The 13,239-nt window shown below is 47.2% G+C and overlaps 1 protein-coding gene across 1 annotated transcript in view; it reads right to left on the bottom strand.

Moving 5' to 3' along the window:
* The window catches only part of SPON1 (spondin 1), a 275,827-nt gene extending 263,504 nt beyond the window's left edge, over nucleotides 1–12,323 (bottom strand). Inside the window, exon 1 of the mRNA XM_029208778.1 lies at nucleotides 11,881–12,323. Coding sequence (XP_029064611.1) covers nucleotides 11,881–12,118 — 238 coding nt within the window. The 5' untranslated portion in view covers nucleotides 12,119–12,323. The remainder of the gene's footprint in view (nucleotides 1–11,880) is intronic.
* Between the last annotated feature and the right edge of the window lie 916 nt (nucleotides 12,324–13,239).

Genomic DNA, 13,239 nt, shown 5'->3' with positions numbered 1-13,239 from the left:
TGCTATATGTTACTGAGATGCCCAGTCTTCCCGCCCCACGCATCAACCACAATGAACTTGAGCTTCTGCCTTAACTTGTAACATGGGATTAGTTATAAGGACTGCTGGAGCATTACATAAGCCATGGTGGTCCCCTCCCAACTCTGCTTAACTTGTGGAGCTCTGGGCAGCTGCAACTCACTTGCATACCTTACTTAGAAATTGGCAATTCAGCCCACCCAGCCAGGAGCAGGCAGGAGAAGATGCTGGTGACAGGCTGGCAGATAGGAAGGCAGGGCTAAAAGTCCAAGGGCGAGCAAGTGCATGTGGTGAGGGTGGATTATGCTGTTCGCTTGGATGAACTTCCTCAGTGAATGCTCCCAGCATTCCCCAGAAGAGATGAAATACCTCTCATTCCAGATTAAAGATCATGCATATTTAAAGTTGTAAGGGCTGTACCTATAGATGTACAATGGATGTAGCTAACAGACCTGCGTTTAAATTCCTCTCTGTTTACTACGTGTTACCTCGGACTAATTATTTAACTTCTCATTACCTCAGTTGACAATCTCCTGTAAGATGGCAGTAACAGTACTTCTATTGTTATCCTAACAAGTAATGAATTAATATTTGTAATAGTAAGTATAAATTTGGCTAAATTAATAAAATATATTTAAAGATCAATGAGTCTCCGCTCTAAAGTAGGGATCATCGTTATCATTTCATGCATTTGTCATAAGGACTAAATGAGATAAGGTATATGAAGCACATTGCAACCATTCAATAGAAGTTCATTCTTTCCCCCATGTGCTCTCTCATCATGGATTAGCTGGGAACCAGGTAAATGGGCCCTGAGCTAACCAATACGTGGCTGGGAAGAGGAATGGATGGGAAGAATACTCCTGAGGAATTGGAGATATGTCAGCCAAGAGAATGTATCTGGGGGAGGGTAGGAAGTTCTAAGGAACACATGCTGTCTAGGACCCCCACACCTTCCCTTACACTGACCATGTGATCTTTGGGGCTGCCAATCACAGTCCCCCTTCTCCCTCCTGAAATAGCAAGTCATAGAAGTGACTGTGACCCAGATGCAGTCTATCTCCATATCGTAATGTACCCCATTCCCCTGGGTATGTCATCCAAGCTGGGCCAATCAGAATCCTTCCCTGGGATTTTTCAGCTTGGAAGTAAAGGGGGAAAGGCTTTTGTTTCAGTTACAGAACTGAAAGTCTTTTCACTGAAGGTTGTTGACAGCTATCTTCCCTGGCACTGGGAGAAAGTTTATCTGCAGTAAGAAAAATTGTGCCACCACATAAAAACACAGCCAAGAGGTAAAGGATGGAAGGAGAGACAGAAGGTAAAAGGAGTGAATGGAAAAGATGGAGAGGAAAGGAGAAAGGGAGAGGAAGAAAGAAAAGGAGGGGGGGAGGGAGGAGGGAGGGGGAGGGGGGGAGGGAGGGAGGGAGGGAGAGAGAGAGAGAGAGAACTTTGTTCAAGTCCCTAGATCCATTTATACCTGAAGCTGGCCAGATCCACCCGTGGGCTTTCCAAATATAGGACTCAATAATTCTATTTTTTGCTTTAGTTAGACTTTGTTCCTGTCACTTGCAGTGGAAAGACTCCTGACTAATTTTGGAACAAAGAAAATAATTCTGCCTAGACTGTAAGATTCATTATCAGGCTAAAGAAACAGTACTTGCGACTAAACTGAGGTGGCTGACCAGCAGGGTGGCCGTTAGTATTTAAGTGCCACTGAGGTAACAGAAAATCAGTTGACTTCAATACTATTTTAATTAGATGTCAGCTTTGGAGCAAGATTTTAAGGGATGTCAGAATGCTCTGTCCTAAGCCCTGACCTGCTCATCACTCTTACCAACTTCTTAGCTAAAGCCTTCTAAGGCTTGCTTGTCAAAACTGTGGATAATCCAAAATTAGACTATGTGGATAGGTCATTCAGTGACAGAATCCAGATTCATGAATGGTTGACAGCTACCGTGATGGACCCAAATACGCTGGATTAAGTCTAATGGGGAATCATGTCAAAGCTTATGTTCTAGGACCAGTTTCACTAGTACAGGGAAAGGAGGGCGGCAAGCCTTCCCACCAAATCACAGGAATTTTTTGCTGGCTGCAAGCTCAGTGTGATTCCAGAGTACAACACAGCTGCCAAAACAGCGAGCACAAGACCTGGCAAGCTTAACACAAACACGGTGTCCAGAACAAGGGAGATAATCATCCTGCCATGTTCCACCCTGATCAGAGCACATCTGGAGTCCAAGGTGCAAGGGAGTAAGGAAGAGTGTCCTACAAAGAATGGTTGAAGAAAGCAGGGCATTTTAATCAGAAGAGAAGTCATAGTACCTGTTTCTTCACAAACATCTCAAGGGCTGACATATGGCCAAGGGGAAACCTTATCTGCTGGACTCCAGAGGATAGAACCCGGGGTGATGAGTGGAAGTTACACGGGAGGCAGTCTTTGGCAGCAGAGATGCACAACAAGGTCGCCTTAGCTCAGGCTCTGCTGATCTGCGAGGGTTGTCACCTAGAGGAAGCTCACAGCTCTTCCCTCCCCACCACTCCTCGGCCAAGGCAGGGGAATGTCACCACTGTGTTGGCTCTGAGGACATGCCATTGGCCACTGTGTTGACAGAAACAGGATAGGGCAGTGATGTGACCAAGTATGTGGGACTAGGAGGCTGGGGGTGAGGCTGGGAGAGATGGGGGTGGGGAAGCACATTCACAGAGAAGTGGCCACCTTTTGGCCACCTTCTCTTTGTGTCTCACCATCTTGCTTTTAAAAAAAAAAGAAAAAGGAAGAAAGAATATAGATTCCTGGAATCCAGCTCTTTGTTGGGGTGAAGCCAGTGAAGATATATATATATATTTTTTAAACTTTCCAAGTGATTCTTACGCATAACTAGGTTTGGAAATCACACAAATGACTCCACAAAGAGCTGCTTCCAGGGAAAGTCACTTTAATAACTGGTGTCTACGCTTGATGGATCAACAATCCCCTCTGCCCTATTCTCCACGTAATCAGAGTCAGTGTCTGAGGCTGGCAGCTCCTTCCCTTTGCTCTCTTGCCTGCTGTCCTTGTGCTCTTCACCTCTGAACCATCAACGATCCCGCTTCCCACCATGCATATGACTGCCAATCTCTTCGCTTCCAACAGCCTTCACCCTGGACCCGGACTGTCTACCTGCCCTCAGCCTCCACCCAATGCCCCCAGGGCACTGAGTGAGCATCCTTTCTCTCTGCTGCCACCACATGGAGATCCTTGCCATCTGTCCCCATTCCTTGGCCTCACCTCCCTCTGGCGGAGGGAGAAATGCTTTCCCTTCCTTCCATCCAGCTCCCTTAGAGGGAGATCTCACTTCTCTCTTTTAGAGGGGTTCTCGGGGTTTAAATGATACATTCACTTTTCGATAAATAATGATTCAGTGCCTGTGATGGCCACACGCTCTTTTGGGTGCTGGCAATAAAACGGCAAATAACAAAGGCGAAGTCCTTGCTCTCAGAAAGCTTGTATTCTAGCTCGAGGAGGCAGATGATAAAGATCATTTCAGAGAGTGGTTCAGGGGTATGAAGAAAACAAAACCAGGCCAAGGTAATGAGAAACATAAACTGGTGGTCAGATTTAAAGAAATAACATCTTTAAAGATGTTTAAAGAAATAACATCTGAGCTGAGACTCAAAAGACAAAGAGTGAGCCAAAGATCTGGGGCAGAGCATTCGAGGCATGGAGAAAAGCATATACAAAGGCCCTGGGGTGGGAATGAGCTTGGTGTGTTTGGAAAATTCAAAGGTCAGGGTTGCTGCTGTGAGGAGAAGAAAGAAAAGGAGGAAAAGAAAATGAAGAAGGAGAAGAAGAAAAGGAGGAAGGGGGGAAGACGAAGAGCATCAGAAGAGCTTCCTGTAGCACCTAGAATCCCCATTCAGTTCTTCCCACCTGTCTGAGTCTGCCCACCTCCCCACACTCCCATCCCCCACACACAATATTTTGTGCTCGCAGCCCTTCCCTGTCCTTCCCCCTCTCACCTAGTCTGTGTTTGCAAATATCTGAACCACAGCTGTAGACAGGATTCAAGTTATTTCCCGTGGGTCTCCTAGACCTCAGCAAATCAGTGGATGTGAGCAGGCCCCTGTTTAAAGTTTCCCTCAACTTTTCACGGCAGTTTTGAATAGTCTGTGAAAGTTAGAAGCCTTGTCTATGTAGAGCTCACAAAGGTCTTCTTGTGGTGTTACCTAAATCCTTACCTTTCCTATCCTAGCTTCAACTCCAGCCCAGCCAAGACACCTAGTAAAAATGAGCTGGCTAGCCACACAGAAAGCTTTACGTGACGTAGTGAGCTCTCTGCCACTGTAGGTGCTCCAGAGAGGTGCATATGACAGGAACCAGACACAACTGCACACCATCAGAGAAAAAACAGAGAAAGGAAATAATACTTGAGATCATATGGGCCACTTGCCACTGTGTTCAATACACGCATGCATGTGTGAATGTGACAGTCACGAGCTGTGACTCTGGGTTCCCTTAGTCCATCAGATAGTAAGTATTTCGTACTTGTCATGTCAGTGTTTAAGGACCAACAAACCAATGGTTTTATCTAGTATTCAACTGAGGAAACGCTGGTCTCTTCCAATGCTGGGGGGAAAAATAGAAGTGCTGGACTTATTGAGAAATGTCAGTTTGTTTCTATTCCCCACTAACAGATCTATCTGCTGGGGCACATAAATAAGGCTAGATTGAATCTAGTATCCATGTGATTGTTTATGTAAAATTGCAAAGGATTTTTAAGGAATAATTTTGACTTATGTGGTTTTTGCTTTCCATAGTGCCTCTTGACTCTAATCCTCAAGTAATGTGAGACTCCTCTCTTGAAAAAGAATATATATATATATATATTCAGTTAATATGTATTAGCTGAATCACTTTGCTGTATACCTGAAAGTAACGCAACATTGTAAATCAACTATACTTCAATTTAAAAATTTTTGATCTCAGCAAATTTAGTAAATTCCAAAGCAGATTAAGAGCACTTATTTTAAACTAATCTTAATAAAACAATGCATGATCAATGGGATCTGATTTGGGGGAACTTATCTATTCACTAAGAGAATGAGAATGATAGTCTTCATTAAGACTTTAAAACTAAAAAAGAATGGGACTCCTCTGTAAAATTATTTCTTTCTCATTCTAAATGTATATCCCAGTGAGGTTTTTTCTTTTCTCTTAATTTCTTTCTTCTCCTTCCCCTCCTTTCTCTCCTCCTCCTTCTTCCCCCTCTTTTCCTTTTTCCTCTCCCTCTCTTGCATTTTCTTGCTTTATCCACTTCTTCCTTCATTCCTTCCCTTCCTTGCTGCTTCCTTGAGGAAGGGTGAGACCGAGGAAGAGGGTGAGACAGAGCAGGCTACTCGGACACACTGGCCCCTTATTTCTCCTCAGTATGAACCCTATCAACACACCACACACGCGCGTGCGTGCACACACACCTACATCAACACTTCTTCCCCTACTGATTCATTTAGCAGGAATATCAACTCACGTGCTGTTGAGAAGACCCACCTGGACCACCTATCACTGAGAAAGAGAACATGAAACATTGTTTTTACATGACTATGCATTAAAACATGTGACAGAGACGGCTAACTGCCCCTCCAAATCCATTTTCACCTTCATGCTTTTGAAAAATAAATCCCTCCCCAAAGTTTTCACTGGCCATGTGGCTGCCCAGCTAAATGCTATCTTTCCCAGGCTCCCTTGCATCTAGGTGTGGCCATGGGACCAAATTCTTAGCAAAGGAGTGTGTTTGAAAGTGCTAGCTGTGATTTCTGGGTCACATCACTAAAAGAAAGCTGCTTGCCTCTACTTCCCTTCCCCTCTGCATGCTGACTGGGACTCAGATGTGTTGGTAGTGAGCTGGCTGTCACCATGGTGATGAGGACAACTCCCAAGAACAGTGCTGTCCAATAGAAATAAGCTCAAGCCAGGGGGAATTCATTTTACTTGTTAACAAGTAGCCGGTAGGAATAAATGTAAAACAAGTAAAATTAATTTTAACAATATATTTTATGTAGCCTACTATATACAATTATAACTTCAACATGTAATCAATATAAAATATTATTAATGAGAAGCTTATTCTTTTTTCATACTAATTATTCAAGAACCAGTGTGCATCTTACGCTTACAGCACAACTCAGTTTGGACGAGCCACATTTCAGGTACTGTGACTTGTCACTCTGTGACTGCAGAGTGCTAGAAGATGGTAGAGCAACAAGATGGAAGGAACCTGGGGTACTGATTGACCTTGTGGAACAAGCCACCCATCATCTTGGATTTCCCATTTATCTCTTGTTTAAAACACTGTATTTTGGGGTCTCTTTGTAACAGGAGCTTAGCCTGTATCCTGACTAATACAAGATGGTAAGTGTTTTTTTTTTCCCTGCAGAAATTGGTATCGACCTACATCTGACATTCTGTATAACAAGCTAATGGCATGTTTGCAAACATATCAGCAATTATAGCCCATTGTTCCAGTTGAGTCAGCCAGCTGGAATGGAACAACTTAACTGTGTATGGGAAGTACACAAGTTTAAAGCCTTGAAAAATTCCAACTTTTATGCTTTCATTTTATTGTATGTTCTGTTTTCTTTTTGGTTTCATAAAACTCAAAGCAACAATCCCCACAACTATTAAGCATGTAGATATGCATGCATCTTTTAATTTTTATTATCTATTTGAACTAAATACTTATGAAAAGGGAGCACAAGTTAAAAAATTAAAGTTACCTAATAAAAAAAGAAAAGAGGAGAGGTGGGGGGTCACTTATAATTAATTACAGTTAATCATAAGCAGTGCTTAATTAAAAAAAAAAACACTAGATAAGAAATAGTTTATTTAAAAGACCTTATCCAGCCTAAATTTTTCAGATTCTACATGTATACTTTTCAAACATATAATTTTACAGGCATATAATATATGCATATAAAAACAAAACAACAGTCAAATTAGGGTTTTTTATTTTCAATTTGTTTCTGTTTCCCCACAAACAAAAGGAATTGGCTAAAGATTGGCAAAGGTTCTTCGTGTTTCTAAATTAATCTTCTGGTTTATGGGGAAATGCAACACTGAAGTCTATAAAAAGAAAATGTAAATAAGGACCCATCACTTCATATTTTGTGTCCCAAGATATATCAATTATTATTTTTTTTAAAAAAATTTATTTATTTTATTTTTGGCTGCGTTGGGTCTTCATTGCTGCACGCGGGCTTTTCTCTAGTTGTGGCAAGCAAGGGGCTTCTCATTGCGGTGGCTTCTCTTGTTGCGGAGCATGGGCTCTAAGCACGTGGGCTCAGTAGTTGTGGCTCACGGGCTCCAGAGCACAGGCTCAGTAATTGTGGAGCATGGGCTTAGTTGCTCCGTGGCATGTGGGATCTTCCCAGACCAGGAACGGAACCTGTGTCCCCTGCATTGGCAGGTGGATTCTTAACCACTGCGCCACCAGGGAAGCCCTGTCAGTTATTATCTTGATTTTCTATTGCTGTTTTCCTTCAACAAAGACAACATCTAGAAGGCTGAGGGTAGCTGGGTGAATTCAGTCTACTCCTAATTTATTTTATTGAGTCAGTGTAGGAGATTGGTTAAGAGCAGAGATTCAGGAGTTAGACATCCCTAAGTCTGTATCCTGACTCCACTGATTATAGCTGTGTGACCATGGGCAAGTTACTAAACCTCTCTGAGATTTAGTGTCCTCATCTATAAAATAAAAATAATAAACTGCCCCAAAGTACTGGAAGGAATAAGTGAGATGCGTAGGAAGTACTTAACACAATATCTCATCCAGTGCTAGCTGCCAAGTATTTTTCTATTTCCAAAATAAATAATGATCTCATAACATTACATACATATGTGTGTGTATGTGTGTGTATATATATATATATATATAATATATATATATATCCTACTGTATGACAGTTTCTTTTGACATGGATTATTTCTAATTCTCATAGCTATGCTGTGGGCGGTGGGAGAAGCAGCCTCATTTTACAGTTGGAGAAACTGTAGCTCAGAGAGGTAAAGCTGCCTGCCTGAGGTCACACAGTGAATGTGTGACTGAGCCGAAGTGGAAACAGACCCAGCCAACATCAAAGCCTGTGTTCATTCTACCAGGTGGAGATGGGACACTCTGGAACACACATTCTTATGGCAGTGTGCGCCCCAAAGAGAGACAAAGAAAAAGAAGGCAAAGCAGCTTTGGAGGTCTCCAAACCTCCCGGTTTAGAATAAATCCCTCAATTATGCTTGAAGTTGGACAAGTTTTTGTAATCTCAACTGGACATTCTTTCCCCATCAAGTTCCTTGAAATTTCCCTTTAAAGAGCATCTAGGAAAAGCCACTCTCATTAGCCAGGGTCTGGCTTTATTTTCCTAATAAACAGACCTTTGGACAGACAAAAGAGCCTCTTTTATTTTCAATCAATTCTTGAACATTTCAGCTGATTTTCTTCTATTTGGCTTGAAATTGGGATCTGGGAATGGCTGGTCCTGCAAATTGTCCTCTTACAAGGGAAGTCCCTTGAGAATCCTCAACTTGTTATTTTTAATCACTGTAATCTCTTTTTCAAAGGAGGCCATGGTCAGAAACAGAACAGGCCTTTCAGAGCTTTCTAAAGCACAATTATTGCAGAGGGAGGGGTATTGGGGGGAAGAGGGAGGGAGAGTAGAGAGATGTGGTGGGAGAGAGAAGGCAGTCAATATAGTACTAACAACTTGGAAAAAGGCTGAATCATCATCTCAACTGGATCCTGGCTGTTGAGAAGAAACCCCATGTTTCAATATATTTCTTAATAGTGACCATTTTATTCCAGTCTAGAATACCTAAAGGATATGCTGGGGTGGGGGGCATGGAGAGCAGAAGCTCTTTGGGGATGAACTAGAATACTGAGGACAAAGGTTTGCCGCAGGAAAACAAGCCATTGATTCCAACGATTGTGAGGGGCCCTAATTCAGGAAAAAATAAAACAGCAAACAGAACACCAGGGGAATGTTAATTTCCACAGCCCTAAGTCAATACCTAGAGCAGAATGTATTAGATTTACTTCTAATGTAACTATTCTAAGAGAGTATAAGCCAACAGAAAATGTCACAAACTAGGCCAGTGCCCTTTTCTTCCTAACTTTGAGTGGCAGAATCAGGTTTGCTTATCGCAGAGTATTTACTCAGAGGACCTTAGCATGGTTCCTGTAAGATCTTTCGTTCAGGATCTCTCAGTCACCAGAAAGGAGATAAGATGACTGCCCACCAACGGCCTGAGTCGGATGTCACAGTCCAAAGGCTAACTTTTTAGGCTGGAATAACCTATAAGGTGAAAGCCTAGTGTTCCCCTCCCTAATAGCCCCAGTTTCCACCTGCTGGCAGTGGATACTTGGGCAGTCATGGAACCTCTCTGTCAATGTGAATCCCAGATGCATCTCTGTCTCAGTGCTGGGGCCACTTGCTGCCAGTGCTTGGACAAACTGGGAGGATTCAAGTGGGAAAAGAAACCCAGAAGGACTCATGGCCTGCACAGCAGACTAGCCTGAATTACCCAAAAAAGAAATCCTCCCAGGACTTCCCTGGCGGTCCAGTGGTTAAGACTGTGACTCCCCACTTCCACTGCAGGGGGCACGGGTTCAATCCCTGGTCGGGGAATTAAGATCCCACTTGCCATGCAGCGCAACCAAAAAATTAAAAGAAGGAAAAAAGAAATCCTCCTGGTCCTAAACAAGGAATAGTCTAAGGCAAGCCTCATGATATGGAGAAATTATTCATTCATTCATTCAATTATTTCATGAGGACCGAGGTAACTGGCATTCACTGGTAGACTGGCTGAAAGGAGTGCTGAATAAACCTACTTTTTAAACGCATGCACACACACACACACACACCCCAGAAAGCAATCTGACCAGGCACATCCCTCCATTATTAAACCATTAGGGCCACATAGCCAACTCAAACTAGCACATATTGGGGGCCCGCTGTAGCTCAGGCATGCTCATCTTTATGCACTCATTCACTCCCTGCAACCGCCCAGGGTGGTTGGATAAAGAGCTGTTTTCAAGAGCTGGGAAACAGGTTCAGATAAATTAAAGGACTTGCACAAGGTCACACAGCTACTAAACCCTGGTCCACCTGACTCCAGAGCCACCTCTTTCCCTGCCACGTGGAGCTGGGACAGTTTTCCTAGGGAACCCAGGCCCTCGGGTTGGGGGAGGGCTGAAGAGGCCAGCGGGGTTACGCCCACTTCCCTCCAGTCCACGGAGAGGACTGACTGCTTCCCAGCTCGGAGGAGAGGCTGCGGCCGCTCGTAGGTTCGGCTCTCAGGGCAGCCCAGCCAACCCGCCGCCAGCTCCCCGGGGCTCGGCCGGGTGCCCTCCACCCCACCCCCACCCTGCCCGTCTCCGCGGAGTACCCAGCATCCCGCCGAGCCGTGCCGGCTTGCAGGGGCTGCCGGCCAGCTGCTGAGCGCATCCACGTGCAGGCTATGCCGGGAAGCCCGCTCTGGGTAGCTCCAGGTGGAGAAAGTCGGGAACACGAACGCGGGGAAACGGAGGAAGCGTTCTGAGAAGGTTCTGGTCGCCTGTGTGGCCCGGGCGCGCGCTGACACTGCCCCAAACTTTCTCCAGTATTGTTCCCATTGCTTCTTCCCGAGATGCTTAGGAACCGGGAAAGTGGGGATGGAAGAGCACCCCACTCGGTGCCCCAAAGCCCCTCTCTTCCTGCTTGACCCTAGAATTGACTTTTGAAGGGGCAGGGGTGAAGGGACACGCGCCCTGTCACTCCCCGCCCGCGGGGCCCCGGTGAGGCCAGGCAGGCTTCTTTCCCTGCCCGACATCCTGGCTCGCGACTGGAGAAGGGCAGCTGCAGCACGGGGAAAAGATGTCTGGGGAGATGACCCGGCTGAAGAGAGGGGCGGTGGGCCCTAGGGATGGCGTAAGTGATCTTCAGGTCTGTGCGGGTCGAGCTGCCTGTCCTGCTTGGGAGGCGCTCACTTGCTTGGACATCCCCTCTCTGCGCTCCCGAAAGCCGGCTCTCAGCTGAGGAGCGTAGGAACGGCATCCCTGGGGCACTGAGACTTGGGGTTGCGGGAGCCAAGGTCCCGGCCCCCAGGGAGCAGGCCTCGGGAATCCGGGCTTCCCTTCCGTCTTCATCGGATTCCCTTTCCCTGTCCAAAACTACCTAGAGCTCCCTGTCCACTGGGAGCCTGTCCTAGAAATCCAGGGTCTTCTCCCTCGCCTGGAACCATCGGAGAATAATTTGGAGTTCTTTTCAGGGAACCTTCCGAAACGCATCTGGCTCCTCTCCCCTCCTCCTCGTGCCCTGGGACCAGCTAAGGTAGAAGCCGAAGTCCCTTCTCCTGTAGGGATCTGTCCGGGGAAGCTGGAGTGACCATCCCACTGGGGACCGGTCAGTGAGAAGCTGGTTTCCTTTCTTTCAGGGATGGGAGTGGGGAAAGCCGGAGTCACCACCTTGCCTGGGACCCGCCTAAGAGAAGCCAGGGTCCGCTCCACTCCAGAGACGGATCTGGAGAAAGGCGAGTCTCCACTTCTCTCCTGGAGCCGACGGGGGAAGAAGCCAGGTTCCCTCCCAGCCAGGCCAGAGTGACGCGTCGCTCCGCTACAGCCCATGCCCGGGAACCGCGCGTCAGACGTGGGGGCTGCATCTCCTGGCTGTGGCCCGCGACGGCCCCGGACACTGGCTCGGGTCTAAAAGGGCTGAGGGCATCTAGGACAGAAGGGCCCTTACCGGGCTGCGCCCGCACTGTGCGCCTGAGAACCGTGCGCCCTCCTCCCGCACCGCGCGGTCGGCGCCCTCCGGGGGCCGGGTCCCGCGCCCTCAACGCCACGCAGGGCCACTTACCGCGGTAGCTGGTTCCCGGCTTGTAGAAGTCAGGGTCGCCCTCCACACGGAGGCTGAACTCGGTGTAGCCCTCGCGCCGCGTGCCCTGGACGCGCAGGATGCGGCTGCAGTAGCCCTCCGACTTGGGCACTTTGTCCAGGGTCTCGTCGGAGAAGGCCAGCGCCGCGGCCAGAGGCAGCGCCAGGGCCAGCAGCGCTGGACTCCGGCTCAGTCTCAGGGACGCCGCGGATAGCCTCATCCTCGCGGGCCCCCAACTTTGTGCCTCGCCGCCGGCTCGCCACGCGACTCCTGCTCGAAGTGGTCCCCGCGGAAGCGCGACCTGGCAGAGCCCGGGCGGGGAGCGGAGCTCGGAGCCGGCGCTGGCGAGCGGGAGACCTTGCCGCCTCGGCTTGGCGGCTGCCGAGCTGCGCTGCGCTGAGCTGAGCTGAGCCGAGCAAGCCGAGCAGCGCGAGGAAGGGAGGGCGGCGGAGGAGGAGGAGGAGGAGGAGGAGGAAGAGGGAGGGCTGATTTTGCCCAGATCCCCGAGCGCAGCGCTGTTTTGTTTCCGCGCTGGCGATTAGCGGCGGGGCCGTGTTTATTTTGCGACGCTGGATTCCCAGGGTCTGGCGAGGAAATCATAGGGTACAGGGACACTGCGGACTCTGTCCCACCACCAAGGAGGCTGCTGCCCCAACCCCCTGGACCCTGTGGAGGAGGGTGCTCTAAGGAGGGAAAGACTGAGAACTTTTGCTGCACACCTACTCTGTGTCTGGCAATATTCTGGGCGGTTTACTTACTATATCTGCTCACATTTTCCACTCTCGCTTCACACAATAAACGTGACATTACTTTCACTCATTCGGCCAGTTAAGGCAGGGTCAGATGCCATGGCTATCTGACTCTATTGCCCTTCTCTGACCTGGAACAGGTCAGACTGGAGGATGGAAAGGAACAGAATAATTCATCCATTGGGCCCAGTAGGCACAGTGCTATGGCCTGTAATACCTTTGGAGATTCCTGAAAATGTTTTCTTTAAAATCAGAAGAAAAAAAAAAAACTTTAGGTCCAATAAAATATTTCACTATATATTTATCAATATATTTGTCTTTATACCTATAGAGTCAGAAAATATAATGTTTACTGTTGTTTTATGAAGGGAGGAGCCCACGAAGACAAAAGTGCCTAAAGCCCATGGGAGTCCTCATAGAGCCCTGGAAAGGGGTTTTGAAAGTTTCAGAGAAAAGCCTGTGTTTTCTTGGCTTAGATTTTAGTTCAGGTTCCCAGTCCCCAGTGACAGATGTTTGGAGAGGAGATGAACCTAAGGGCTCACTGGGCAGAGCCTCACTGGGCAGAGCCTCAGGCTCAACCCCAAAGCCAGAC

The sequence above is a fragment of the Monodon monoceros genome, unplaced genomic scaffold (assembly GCF_005190385.1).
Source record: "Monodon monoceros isolate NGI ecotype Baffin Bay Population unplaced genomic scaffold, NGI_Narwhal_1 Super_Scaffold_7, whole genome shotgun sequence".
In the NCBI taxonomy this organism is placed as follows: Eukaryota; Metazoa; Chordata; class Mammalia; order Artiodactyla; family Monodontidae; genus Monodon; species Monodon monoceros.
Note: the sequence above shows the minus strand (reverse complement) of the source record. Positions and strands in the feature narration are given on the sequence as shown.